We start from the raw sequence: 14,832 nt of genomic DNA on the forward strand, positions 1-14,832 counted from the left end.
TGGAGCTTATATCCTAGGGGGGCGGGGGGGAGACAAAAAATAAATAATAAAAATAAATATTGAATAAAAGATATAGTATTATTCTGGAAGGGCAATAGAAAACAAATAGAGCAAGAAAAGGAGATCTGAGAGTGCTGTAGGTGAGGCTGGTTGCATCTTCAATAGGGAGGTCAGTGTAGGCCTTACTGAGGTCAGTGTTGAGTAAGACCAACAGCCCTGCAAATCATGTGAAGGGGGCCTCGCTCAGCCGTGCCACACAGCAGCCCTGGGCCATTTATATTGTGCCAGGGAGTAGCCAAGTAGGAAACAGAACTTTAGAGATGGAGAGGGGTTGTACAGATTATGGGGCCCTTGTAGGGCTTGGGGCGGGGGGGGGGGGGTTACTTGAATAAAATGGGGAGCCGCTGGAAGGTTGAACACAGGTGTGACATAATTTAAACCAGTTTTAAAAGGATCATTCTGGCTGCTTAGGGATGGTGGGGGTGGGGGTGGGGGAGTGGGGTAAGTGTGGCAGCAGGGAGGCCAGAAAAGAGATCATTGCAGAATATAGGTGTGGGATAGTGATCATTCAGAAAAGAATTATTTATAAGTAGACTTTGCTATGTTTCAACAATATAAGTCAGCTCTGTTGCTTTTGGTTTTTCTCACCAAAAGAGTGGGACATTTTTTCCCAGTGTTTTCAATAACATATAAATATTTTTTACTTACTCTAGATTTGGGTGATCAAAGGGCTTAAGTTTTTTAAGTTTAAATTTTCTTTCAGTTTTTTTTTTTATTAAATAAGTACTTATAAAGCATCCACTTACTGCAAGATGGAGTCATTGCTGCCTTTACTAAGCCCTAATAACGACCATTTGTTTTGTTCTACTGAATGACTAATGGTAGCGTCTTTCTAAACCGATGAGGAAAACACTAATTTTTTTAAAAAACATACCAAAAATCCCTTATTTTTTTACTTGAAAAAAATAACTGTTCTAGTTTTAATTTTTATCTTATCAAATTAATGCTTATTCACTGTAAAAAAATTATAGCATTTGTACTTCACACATTAATATAGTATATATTAAACTTAATTCCTGGTCTTGGATACACAAACTAAGAGTTAATGAGGTAATAATATTCATTTTCTCATCTACAAATGTGCAAATTTGCCATATTTGATCTCTAAGGTCCCATTTCACTCTAACATAAAGCTATAATTTCACAAGCTATATAAATGAATTTCATTCCTTACAGTATCAAAGAGCATGCATGTGTAATCAAATATTTTTATACTGAAGTATGAATATAAAAATATTTCATCAACAGCAACTTGCCTTGTATGTGAAGTTGTAAATGTCTAAGTAGTGCAGCAGAGTGAGCCCGATGAGGTAAGACTGGCGGGATCTCTCTGGAAGAGGCAGGCTGCAGAATTCCTTCATCGCAGCTTCCAGTTTGGGATTGGTCCCATTAGCACCACAAGAATGCAACCAGAACACACGAGAAATAATCTGCAAGTTGGAGGAAGAAAAAGATTTTAGCTGTGAACCCTTTGAGAGCCACCTGTCCATTTTGAGCGTTTTTTTTTATACTCTTAGTCTTCATTACAAAACATGACAGCCCAGCGAGAGTAGCGCAGTGGTTGAGCATCGACCTATGAATCAGATGATCACGGTTCGATTTCCGGTTGCAGGCTCGGTCCCCAGTATGGGGCATGCAGGAGGCAGCCGATCAATGATTCTCTCTCTTCATTGATGTTTCTATCTTTCTCTCCCTCCCCCTTCCTCACTGAAATCAATAAAAATATAAAAATTAAAAAAAAGAAAGGGGTTGCAGAGTAGGGAACATATTTTTTAAAATATGACATTATCCTCAAAAGCAAATACTTATTTAAAGCACTAATTACTATCAATAAAACTACAGCAAGTCCACAGTTCACTGGAAAGCTTAAGGAATAAGATGTGAAAAGAGACAGAGATGGGTCTATGATGATTTATTGCTTGAACACCTGGGAGAATGATGGCACCAAGAAAAATAATTGATTTGGAGTAAGTTTGGGGAAAATACTAGGTTAAGATCCATGCTGCCTTTAAATTTTAACCTTAGTTTATTCAAATTGCATTTTATTTTTATAATTATTGAAAGTTATAATCTTGTACAATGAACTCTTGTCATCATGGACAGCAATGCTGGTGTGAAAAGTGAGGTGTTAATATGAGAAATAAGGAGTCATCTCTATTGCCACCAAAATGAAATAAAGAGAAAAGTTTATGAAATTCCAGATTAGGGAAATGTGTCCCTCCTTCCTTTTGAAAGCAATAACATGCATGCTCTCCATTTACATGCTTTAATGTATTAAAATGAAACTGCTCTTCAGAAGCCCAAAACACGATTGCTGAAATCAGGTCTTAGGATCAAATGAGCAAGAGGTGAGATCAAAGGGAAAAGGTGAATGAAAATTACCTGCTCAATCAAGAGGAAAAAGTGCAGGCAAAGCAGTTCTAATGTTTGTATTGGGTAACCAATTAACATGACACAAGTAAACATAAATACTATCCAAAGGCAGCGTTTATAGGCTTTTTAAAAAGACATTATCCAATATTGGAGGATGGCTGGGCTGTGCTTAGAAATGACACACTCTGTCACACGTGAGTTTGGAATGGAGGAGGCCGTAAGCTCTGCAGCTCTTTTGGAAAATTTCCATGACGTTTCCAGACAATGGACTTGAAAAGGGGATAAAAGATAAGAGATTTCAAGTGGAAAACCCTATTACCAGCCTATGAGTAAATGACATTATTCATTTTCACACCAAAAAAAAATGTTTACTACACTCATAAACTTACACAAACTTCCTTTGCCCATATCTATGTTATATACTACATCTTATCTTGGGACTTTTAAGTACAAATATTTACTTTTATTTTAATTTTTACAAATTAGTCTCTCTGTTTTTGACCCCTAACTAGGTTACTGAAACTTTACTTTGATACCATCATAATAGAAAATGATAATGCAAAGTTACCTTTGATAACGTGTGATAGTGAATATTAAAGAATGGACGGCACCATTATTTAAGAAAACCATCTGGGGGCAAAGAGAAGGAGAGGAACAAGGAGGTAAGAGGAAGGAAAAGATCAGAGGGAAAGGAACAGAAAGTGATAATATTCTTGCTTCAGGATTTTTCTTCATCTTCACTTAGGATAGGCCTCTAATTTTATCACTTGCATGGAAAATTCACCAGATTTACATTCAACTACTCAGTATTTTACTGACAAATGTTCAACAAATATTAAATACTACTGAGACTTTTAGAAACTGGATATAAGTACAGATACATCATACCCCACCTCAGCTCTGTTATCCGGAATAGGAATGGCCAGCAAATTGTCGATACTCCTATTGGACATTCCTGTCCTTCTCCTTAGTTCTTCTTTCAGCTCTTCAACATTTTTAAACATTTCTATTAACTGACCTGCAAGGGGGGAAAAAAGGAAAAAAAAAAACTCACATGCTGATTGCAATGTAATTTTGTTAGTTATACCAACACAGAGAAACCTTCTTGACTAAAACATATATTCAACATATATGCCTTGTGTGAGGAACAGATTTCTCCCAGTTTGGGCAAAATTTGCATCTTAAGGGTGTATCTCTATCTGACTTAGACTTGTTTCTATTATGATATCATTAACCTACGGTAACAGATTCCTCTGTGTTCTGTAGAGTCTCTCCCCCTAGTCCCAGGAATAATTCAAGATTCATTAAAAGAATATATGGTTTCCTCACTGTTTCTGATCACATAGTGCACTAAATATACATCCCTCTATTTGATTTAAAGCATCACACAAATTTAAAATACTTGTGAACCTCGAATCATATAATATTGTCAACTTAGGGCAAGGTTTGTTAAATCCACAACACACGGCCACAGGGCACAGGGCATTTTCCCTTAACTTTGCCCAGCACCCTGCAGTTTATAAAGAGTTTTCACAATCATTACCTCACTTTTAAATAGATTGTGTTTCACTTCAAACCTTTTTAGGACAGCTATTATAATTATTTCATATCTGGGTCATTTAATGCATAGTATTTTGACTTTACTTTGGCAGATGGTGATTTCCATTCTGCAAATGCCTTTCGACTTCTTTATGAAGTATCCCTCATGCAAATACTCTGTCTTTATTTTTGGACTTAGTGCCCTTCCAATTTTGCTGCCTGTTGTCCAAAATTCTGAATGCCTTTCTTTTCAGTATTGAGGTATTATGCAAAGGAGAAGCGTATTGCATGATGCATCGTGCTCAGAATACTAACAGGAGGTTCTGAATTGAGATTTCTGTAGAGAGAAGTGCAGCTATTTTAGTTTTTAAATCATATTATTCTTACGGAAGTAAATAAATTTCATCCTAGCTTTCTCAATGGACTATCTAATGTACTTTGATATATCAGAGAAACAAAAGATAAATAAATGGTCTAACTAGTTAAATGTTTGGAGACCTTTTCACTGTGAAATCAGATTTCCCTGTTTCATTCTCTGCTAGCTTTTTCTGTGTTTTTACTTTAGTTGAGTAACCATATTTGAAAGCTTCAGGTTTCTAATATGAAAGAGCAGCTACAAAGAAGGTTCTGTAGGGAACTTCAAAAAAGGCTTTCTTAATCTGCAGCATAAGAAAAACATGCATTCTCATAAGACAGCATTTACATGTGGATGAGGACACACCTGGTTTTTCGGAAGTGTCTGCACTGTTATTGACATGCAGTGTGGCTTCTATGGCCGGTATTAATCGTGTAATATTTTCCAAGTAATTCATTTGCAACGCTTGTTCTAGAAACCTGGAACAGAACATAAAAGAAGTAAGAATCGGACTAGGAATTTCAGTAAATTGAGAATGACCCTGGCTGGTTCTGCCCAGTGGTTAGAGTGTCAGCCCTCGAAAGGAAGGGTTGTGGTTTCGATTCTCAGTCAAGGGCATGTACTGCAGTTGCAGGTTTGACCCCCAGCCCCAAGGGGCATGTGTGGGAGGCAACTAATGGATGTGCCTCTCACATCAATGTTTCTCTCCCCCTCCTCCCTCCCTTCCATTCTAAAAAAATCAATGGGAAAAAATATCCTCAAGTGAGGACTAATCCTAATATATAAAAATCCAGGGGCCATCATGACCAAAACAACTGGACAGACAACCGAACAGCAGGCTGTGTGGGGCGGCCAGGCTCGCAGGGAGGGGCAGTTGGGGGCGATCAGGCAGGCAGGCACATGAGCAGTTAGGAGCCAGTGGTTCTGGATTGTGAGAGGGATGTCCGACTGCAGGTGATTGGGCCTAAACCGGCAGTCAGACATCCCCCAAGGGGTCCCAGATTGGAGAGGGTGCAGGCTGGGCTGAGGGGAGCCCCCCGTGCATGAATTTCATGCACCAGGCCTCTAGTAATAATAATAATTTGAGAAGGGATTTCACCAAGGAGGAACACAATGGAAAAACTTACTGATCCATATTTAAATTAATTTTGATTGAATCCCCAGTAAGCAGGTCCTTCAGATTTTTAGATATGATGTTGTCCTGGTATAGTAAGCTGGTGGCTATTTCGGTGCCAAGCTCTGCTGCTTCGAGGAGCTGCACATGGAACGCACTCTCTTCACACAGGCTTCTGAAGCTCATGCCAGAGAGCTGGCACATTTTCTCCACTGAACTGAAAGTTTCAGGCTCACAAAGAAGTTCGGTCAAGTTTCGAAGCTGAGACACCTTTTCAGAAAGGGGAAAGAGTGGCAAATAGATCAGTCACATTATCCTAAACACTTGGTAGTTGATAACAAGCAACCAAAAGTGACTTACTTAAAAAAAAGTTACATGTGGTTAGTTAGTTGGCATTTAGCACAGTTTTTCCACAAAGCACTATTTTCTCTCATGTAAATTTATTGTTCTCTTAAGAATTTTGTAAAACTTTTGAACCTATCAGACTTATGTTTCCCAACTGCATTAATACTAGTATCTTGTAGAGTCACAGTTTAAAAAGATGTCATTTAGCTTTATCCATTTAAACCACAAATATTTAAATTTTATATTTCAGTTTGTATGTTAAATCACAGGTAAGGGAAGATAGCAAAGCAAGTTTGGTTTGGAACTTTAAAAAGTCTTTCTTCCTCACACCCATTAAGATGGCTACTATTTTTTTAAAAACCCCAAAACAAAACAAAACAAAAACAAAAAACAGAAAATAACAAGTGTTGACAAGGATATGGAGAAATTAGAGTACTTGTGCACTGCTTGTGGGAAGGTAAAATAATGCACCATGGAAAACAATATGGTGGTTCCTCAAAAAATTAAAAAACAGAATTATCATATAATCTACTTCTATGTATATACCCAAAAGTATTGAAAGTTGGATTTTGGACAGCTATTGGTTCAGGGCAGCATTATTCACAATAGCCAAGAGCTCGAAGTAGCCCAAGTGTCCACTGCCAGATGAATGGATGAAACATATGTGGTATATACATACAATGGAATATTATCCAGTCTTAACAAGGAAAGAAATTCTGTAACATGCTACAACATGGATGAGCCTTGAGGACATTATACCAAATGAAGTAAGCCAGTCACAGAAAGATAATTACAGATGATTCTACTTACATAAGTTACCTAGAGTAGTAAAATTCATAGTGACAGAAAGTAGAATTGTGGGTTTCCAGGGACTAGGGGGAGAGAGAGATGTGGAGTTGTTTAATGGGTACAGTTTCAGTTTTTTGCAAGATGGAAAGAATTCTGGAGATGATTGCACAACGATGTGGAGGCATTTAACAAGACTGAACTGTACAGTTAAAATTGGTTAAGGTGGTAAATTTTATATTATGTATATTTTAGCACCATAAAAAACACACAATAATGGACAAGAAAAGGCCTTTCTAACTGCAGCCTGAGAATCACATGCATTTTAATAAGACTGCATTTAAAATATGGACTGAAATACACCTTGGTTTTGAGAAGTGTCTGCACTGGTATCGACATTATCTTTTACCCTTTTATCTATTGAGGAAAACTAGGTCCATTTGTTCTATGGGACAAAAGTGTTTTAAAGAGGTTAAAATCCTGCACGTATAAGAAAAGAAGAAAAGTGGAAATCAACTAATTTCCTGTCTTGTCACCTATATTCAATGAAGTTCACTACACTCAGCTCATTTTTGAGGATATATCCCCAAATCATACTTCCTGGAGGAAAATATTATGCCTCCAGGCAAGCCAGTTCTATTGTGCTTGGAAGCTACCCTAGAGCTATTTCTTTTAAAAAGTCAAATAATTGGGAGCACCACCTGAAAGAGCAAATATGTGTCATTCACTGCAGCTCAGTGGTTTTTTGTTTTATTTTGTTTTGTTTTTGTTAATCTTCACCTGAGGATATTTTTCCATTGATTTTCAGAGAGAGTGGAAGGGATGGGGAGAGACAGAGAGAGAGTGAAGAACATCAATGTGAGAGAGACACATCAATTGGTTGCCTCCTGCATGCACCAGGGATTAAGCCTGCAACCAAGGTACGTGCCCTTGACCGGAATCGAACCTGGGACCCTTCAGTTTCCTGGGCCAATGCTCTATCCACTAAGCCAAACCAGCTAGGGCTGCAGCTCAGTTTTTAATAAGAAGTTGTATTTTGACAGAAATGAATTGTTTTATAATACAGGCAAATGTTTGGAACATTTCTTTCCATATATCAAATGGAACAAGCACAAGGATGTGTCTTTGATGAGAGGTTTATAGTAACAACATGCAGGCAGCTGCAATTAAACACCAATCATCTTAGCAAATACTATTGGCCTGTTTTCAACTGTATTTAATATCCCAATTGACTTCTGGGTTTGAACTATCTGAAATGGTCAAATATGTATTAAACTTCTACTTACTAGTCTTATTGCTATGATAAATTTTCCATTTTGTAATAGATCCAATCATTACCAGCTGTAACTACATGTTTGCCACTCTGTTCCTTCCTTTGATTTTCCAGATAATAGATATGCTTGAACTTCTAATGAATAGAGGCCAATCCTTCCTGCCATATCTTCCACCTACTTTTATTTTAGTGATTTCTTAAATAAAAGAATAAATACTGGTAGCTCAATATGTTTATTTCAATTGAGCATCTGAGGGTATAGTCCATTTAAATGACTTACTCTCCTTCCTAGAGACCAAAATATATTTTTTAAATGGCAACTTTGGTATACATGTATGAGAACCCAGTAAAAGTCCATATAGTACAATTTTTACTTGACAAGCTAAAAGTAATAGAAGTGAAATGGAAATCTAGCCATGCTATTGAAGTGGCTTTGGTCCTCTGAAATAAGGATTTAACTCAATGTTAATACCATGGAATGCACGGTGAGGCACATCTACTAAGGGGTAGCATGCTGGTAATTTAGTATTTGTCATTATTTACAACCATCTTCTAAAATTTGTTCATGCACGCATTAAAACTTTGAAGCTACATGGGTCATTAGTAATCAACATAAATTCAGAGAATTATAATTCTCTCTTCAAAATTATGTGTCAAGTCCAGATTGCAGGTCTGTCAGAGCCTCAAGTAAGCCCCTCTCTCCTTTATCACCACCCTGCCTAGTAAGAGCTCAAGTCTACTCTTGAACAATGACCCATAACTAACTCCATGTCCCTCTGCAACTGAATCCCCCAGTGCCTATGGTGCCCAAATGCATCTGAATCAGGATTGTAAGTGACATGATGGTGTACAACTCAAAATATTGTAAGCATAAAAATGATAAAACAGCAATACACCTGGCCTCTTTGCAGGGGGAAGGGGACTACTTAAAAATGTAAAAGTGTTACAGTAAAAATACTGTGTTATCTATATTTCTGCCCAATATGGAGAATATCTACTTCATTTATAGTTCCCCAGTCATGAATTTTCCTTCCCACCAAAGTGACTGGAACTAAAAAGGCATAAAATAAACAATGAAGGGACAAGAATACATAAAGTTCTAGAGTAGAATGTTAGGGCTAGAACTGAGGGATGGGAACGGAGGAAAAGTCACCAACAAATGACAGGCCAATCAGGGAAGTAAAGGCACCTCTTATTGTAAAGCTCTAGGAGTTTGTCTTCATTCTTTCAATGATATGCACTGAATATTTTCCATGAGTCAGACTCTACACCAGGTGCAGAAGATATAACACTAAATGGACAAACTTAGCAACATTCCTCACGGAGCTTATAGTCTTGGACTGAAGGGTTCTGTCAATGGCAAACAGCACCCATGCTTTTATAAATGACAATGCATTTTCTACCCAAGGGATAAAATTGTAGTTTATTTCCATGCTTCTAGAATTTTTTCTTAATATAACCCTCTAGTAGAATAGTACATTAAAAATGTGGGTGCTGTTTTAAATTATTCTTAGCTCTATTCCCATCCCATTACTCTAAAAGATTGAGAATGCTTTGTTTCCATTTCCCTAGTGTATATTGTATATTGTATATTGTATATTGTATATTGTATATTGTATATTGTATATTGTATATTGTATATTGGTTACTTTCACAAGTTGAGAACTACAGTGAGTAATTGCCCAGTAACACAATTGCATCGCCAGGGCTCTACTTTAGCACCCTCATTTATTCATAACAATCAAAAGCTCCTACTATGTGCTAGGGGCTTTAGAGATGCCGCGGTATAATTTAATCAGAGTTTACACTCTATTGAGGGAAATAGATTCTATCTTTACAACAAATTGTAGTGCTAAGTAATAAATTCCAAAACCCAGAAATGTCACTGTCATCAGAAACTCTTCCTTATGCCTCACCCCTCACTGGCTGCCATTTCCTGTCAACGCAAACTCCTACAACACTCTTGAAACTGTCTCTTCCTTCCCACCTTCCCATTCTCTGCCACTGACACAGTGCTGGGTCTCAATTTTTGCTTAGGTTACTTCAAATATCACCTATTTTGCTTTCCTCCGATCTATCCCCCACAATTCTCCCAGAGAGATCTCTTTCTAAAATGCAAATATCACCTTCTTAAAATTTGCAAATTTCAGCATCAGATCCAAACCCTCTGACGAAGCACAAAGAGGCCTTTATAATCTGGGCCCAGTTTCTTCCACAGGCACCTTCTGCTCAAGCTTGACACCATGACTCCAGGTAACCTGTGTCTCTTACAAATGTAGGTCTCTATGTCTGGAATGTAGGATTGTAGCCTCATTCTTCTACACAGTCCTACAAGACGCAGAGTAAACATGATCTCCTCCAAGAAATTGTCTCTCCACCTCCATCTCCTGCAATCTGACTTAGCTATCCCACCTCCATACACAGAATCCTGTCCTTCCACATACCACAGCACTCACCTCACTGGGTTATAGTTATTGGGCTGTTTTTCGTTCTCCAAATGATTATAAGAATTTGACAAATGGAGATTATGTATTTTAAAGAAATAGATTAGTATTATGTGAGTGTAGATGATGGATGGAATGGAAGAATGGATAAATATTATATGCACACAAAGTCATTATCCTGGCTGAGGAATAGGGAGAAAGGCGATACTCTCATATTACTGGAATGACATTTAAACTTGTCCTTGAAGAAGAGTAGAAATTTTCCAGATGAATGCACAACTTCCTTCTCATTTGAACAAACAAATCAAGATAGTGCTAAATTAAGTACATTAGAAATGTTGATTTGTGGAAGACTAGGACTCAATGTAGGTAATCTAACCAGCATATATATTTGCAATCTTTATGGACATACGATTTGGATGTCTGCTTAATTATACCATGTTGACTCTACAGCAAGGCATCTTGCTTGCCCTGAATAAACCAGTTCTAATTTTATTTTATCCCTGGCTACATAAATCATATTAAACTGCTGTTCTAACTAGGAAATCTGCTTTCAGAATTTAATAGAGTTATTTTAAGAAATGAAGTGAATTTCATGATAACCTGCATACTATATGCATGAGCTAAGCAAAAAATAATTGACCAATAAACATGAACCAATTCAGACAAACTTCTGAGTTTTTAAGTTTTGTTGTTGCTTTCTCCTCTTTCTTCAATGTCATACATTCTAATATGTTGTTAGTTTCTTCTTATGATGATAACAATAAAAAATAAGGTGAGTCAACTCCTGAGGTTTTTTGTACACTGTGAAGTCTAAAACATCGGCTTTTGAAATCAAATTTTATAGTTTTGAAAACTAAGGACAACTCAAATTAGAAATGATATTATGAATGTTTTTTTAAAATCATGAAGCTTTAAGAGATAACCATATTTTAGTCATTCTTTTATGTGTATGTATACTGTAACTTGACTCTTATGGGTCATTTCATATAAAGAAATCCATTGATTAAAAACAAAATATTATTATAAACACCAGCACAAAATATTGTTATATAACATCAGCACACTCTGTCACACTTTTCCAGCATGAATCTAGAGTCCAAATAGGACCCATATTTATGAAGATACAGATTTAAAACTTAAACTAAAAGCCATCTTGATAAAGGACAACAGGAAAGGTTGAGGTTTATTTTTTTTTCTTTCAGGGCTTACTTTTGATTTTAGGACTTCAGGAAGTGAAGGGAAGTGATCCTCATAGGAACCATTTTGAAGAAAATATTTTTTAAATCGAATTGTGGACTGCAGGAGTCTTAAATTTTCTGCAAAGGAGGGAAGAAAAGTTATTTTATGTGAATTGCAAAGTCATTTAGGAAACGAATTTGAAAGATACCTTAATCCTAATTTATTGCTTTTCTAAAATAATAGTCTAGTTCAATCTAAACAGAAGGAGAGTGAAAATGTAACCTTTTTTTGAACAATGGAGACTACGGAGTTCACTGTTTTAGAAACATTCAGGTATTCTGCCTAGAGACAAAAATATTTCCAGCAAAGTTGCTAAGCAGTTTTGGCTCTCTGTGAACTGACTGTTTTTGTTTATGACTTTTAGATCTACTATTAAGTTGAAGTGTTTGGGGAGAATAGGTTGTATAATCACTGTGACACAAACATGCCCCAGCAACCTCAATTAATTCATGCCTGCTAAACGGAGACCGTGTATAATTATTTGTTATGCGATTTGCTTGCCATTAAGTCTCAAAAATGTGTTTGGTGTAGGAAAAGGGAAAAACCTATCTCCTCTAAAATGTGAGAACATAGATATTTTCTCTTTAAAGGAAAAGAAAAGAAACCACATTTGATTAAATGCAATTTTTATGGTTGCACGTGCAGGCAGAAAACTGAAAATAAAGTGTGTAAAGGTAGGAAGTAAAAAATATTCTACCACAAAAATTCCTTTGTTTATGTAATTTACATCTGCTTTAGGAAGTCACTATTATCATTCTTCTTCTTCTTCTTCTTCTTCTTCTTTTTTTTTTTTTTTTTTACAATTGAGAGTATCAAGGGCACAAAAAAAAGTTATGAAGGGTTAGGTGAACCCTTAAGGACTCTGGGACCTTTGGCAAGTTTGTACTAGCAGCAGCAAGAGAACAATATAATAATCTGATTACATATTCCCTTCATATATCACACCACCCAAGTAAAACTGATGCATATGGAAACAAGATGTGTAAATTCTCTTTCCTTTTTAAGCAAACATCTTGAAAGACTTACTACTTCAGAACAGAATTAGAAACCATGAGCCGCGCTTTGACTGTTAAGAGAAATATTACCTTGTGATCCCCTGGCCAAGTTGTCAGTGACATTTCTCACACATGCCAAGTAAGGAAGATAAGGACTATCTGCTGATATACTTAAGAGGGCATCTTCAAAGTTCTCTAGTAGTAGGAGCCTATAGAATTGGAAAAGAATATGTAAATTAAGTCATATAGAAATAAAGCAAAGCCATTTTGTTGAGATCATTTGAGTCCCTGGTGTTGGCATGTGAAGCAGCAGGACTCTGGGTTCTCCGAGCACTTACCTTTCCCATGGGCATAATCAAAGTACTTAATTATTTTAATATTCAATCATAAGTGATGTCAAGATAATTTTAGGCACATTTATGGGACAGAAAAATTCACTGGGCTAGGGGTGCCTGATAAAATACATAACTCCTAGTTAAACTTGAATTTTGTATAAACAATAGTTTATCTTTTTAAAAAAAATATTTTTTTCTTTGATTTCAGAGAGGAAGGGAGAGGGAGAGAGAGATAGAGACATCAATGATGAGAGAGAATCATTGATCGGCTGCCTCCTGCACACCCCCCACAGGATCGAGCCTGCAACCCAGGCATGTGACCTGAGCAGGAATTGAACCATGACCTCTTGGTTCACAGGTTAACTCTCTACCACTGACTATCATGAGCTGGATATAATTTTTCAATGAAAGTATGTCCTGTGAGTCTTGTGTGTTTTTTTCTTTTCCCTCTAAGCCTTGCAACCTCACACCATGCCTCAGTTTCTTCTCTTGTCAATCAAGTTGCAATTTTTATGGTTGCACGTGTAGACAGAAAACTGAAAATAAAGTGTGTAAGAGGCTAGATAATCTACTATATCTTTTACACCTATATCATTCCCTATATAAATTCATTTCATTATAATTAAAGAGAAAGAGAGGCATACAATTAAACAGTATATGTTCCTTTTTTTTAAATATCCAATTCAACATGACAACAGTGTGGTGATTGCTGGGGGGAGGTGGGGAGAGAGGTGGAGGAAGATAAAGAAAGGATAAATGGTGATGGACGGAGACTTGACTTGGGGTGATGAACACACAATACAGTGTACAGATGATGTGTGGGGAATTGTGCACCTGAAACCTGTATAATTTTATTAACCAGTGTCACCCCAATAAACTCAACAAAAAAGAAAAAACGACAAGGAAAAATGTAAAGAAACAACCAATTTAGTGTTCCCAAATTAACCACTTTATGGTTTCTTTTTGACTGGCATATGAGAACATAGCCTTATATTTTGGGAGTATATGTATGTAAACAAATAAATCTGTGTGTTATGCATGCCCTTCACTTCAACTATGAGGCTGTTTCTCTATTTATTTTATAACTTCTTCCCTTAATGTCTACTGTTGAATTTTGTTACGGTAGAGATAGAATAAATGTCAATGACTGCTTTGGGGCCATCTACTTTGAATCAAACTGTACAATACACAAATTAACTACTTTTGTCAGATGTGTTTAACTTTGATTTTCAAATACTAAGGGAAGAGTCCTATCCTGGCATAGCTAGGAAACATGTAAGGAAATGTATACATTAACACTAAAGAAGTTTCAGAGTGCTTAGATGTGGGTTAACAACACTGGGTCCTTGAGGAACTTTAAAAAAATCTATGTCAAGAAAAGTCTCTAACTTGGCAGACAGAGCACAGCTAATTGATCAGATGGCTGATCCTCATTTCAGTACAATCCATAGCCTTCATATTAAAAACAACAGCAACCATTCCCAAAACCTGTTGCTTTTGTTTAGGCATTTTTTTGAACAGAGGCTCTCTCTTAGCTATTGCCTTTCTTTCTTTTGTGTTTGTCTTCTTTTCTGTCACAGTTATTATAGCATAGAGCCATTTCCATCCCGGTGCAGCGCTCAATAGCAAAATATTGGCCTAACCTTCTAAATGGAGTGGCATGGAAGATTCTCATGATAAAATTTCAAGCTTAAAATAAAATAAAAAAATGCTGCACTAGAAGTGACCTTGAAATATTACCTGAGCCATTCTCTTAGTTGCCTAAAGAACATTTAATTGACAAGATTTTTGAGACTGGATTTAATATACTCCCCAAATTAAGATTCCATATCTATGTGCCACTGTCCTGGCATAAGCATCCAATTATTTTTTCAAACAATTTAATATATGGATCCTTTCTATATAATTCTATCTACTTCCCAAGCATGCTTATAAGAAGATGAGCTTGCAGATGTGTGCATGAATGAGTGT

General features: G+C 36.6%; 1 protein-coding gene across 1 annotated transcript in view; it reads right to left on the minus strand.

Moving 5' to 3' along the window:
• Positions 1 to 14,832, minus strand: part of ABCA12 (ATP binding cassette subfamily A member 12) — a gene marked incomplete at both ends in the record, with an annotated part of 173,372 nt that overhangs the window by 69,253 nt on the left and 89,287 nt on the right. The window contains 6 exons of the mRNA XM_079782526.1: positions 1,317 to 1,490; positions 3,327 to 3,451; positions 4,694 to 4,806; positions 5,455 to 5,711; positions 11,502 to 11,608; positions 12,617 to 12,735. Coding sequence (XP_079638652.1) covers positions 1,317 to 1,490; positions 3,327 to 3,451; positions 4,694 to 4,806; positions 5,455 to 5,711; positions 11,502 to 11,608; positions 12,617 to 12,735 — 895 coding nt within the window. The remainder of the gene's footprint in view (positions 1 to 1,316; positions 1,491 to 3,326; positions 3,452 to 4,693; positions 4,807 to 5,454; positions 5,712 to 11,501; positions 11,609 to 12,616; positions 12,736 to 14,832) is intronic.

Source organism: Cnephaeus nilssonii (genome assembly GCF_951640355.1).
Source record: "Cnephaeus nilssonii genome assembly, chromosome: 10".
NCBI classification, from domain to species: Eukaryota; Metazoa; Chordata; class Mammalia; order Chiroptera; family Vespertilionidae; genus Cnephaeus; species Cnephaeus nilssonii.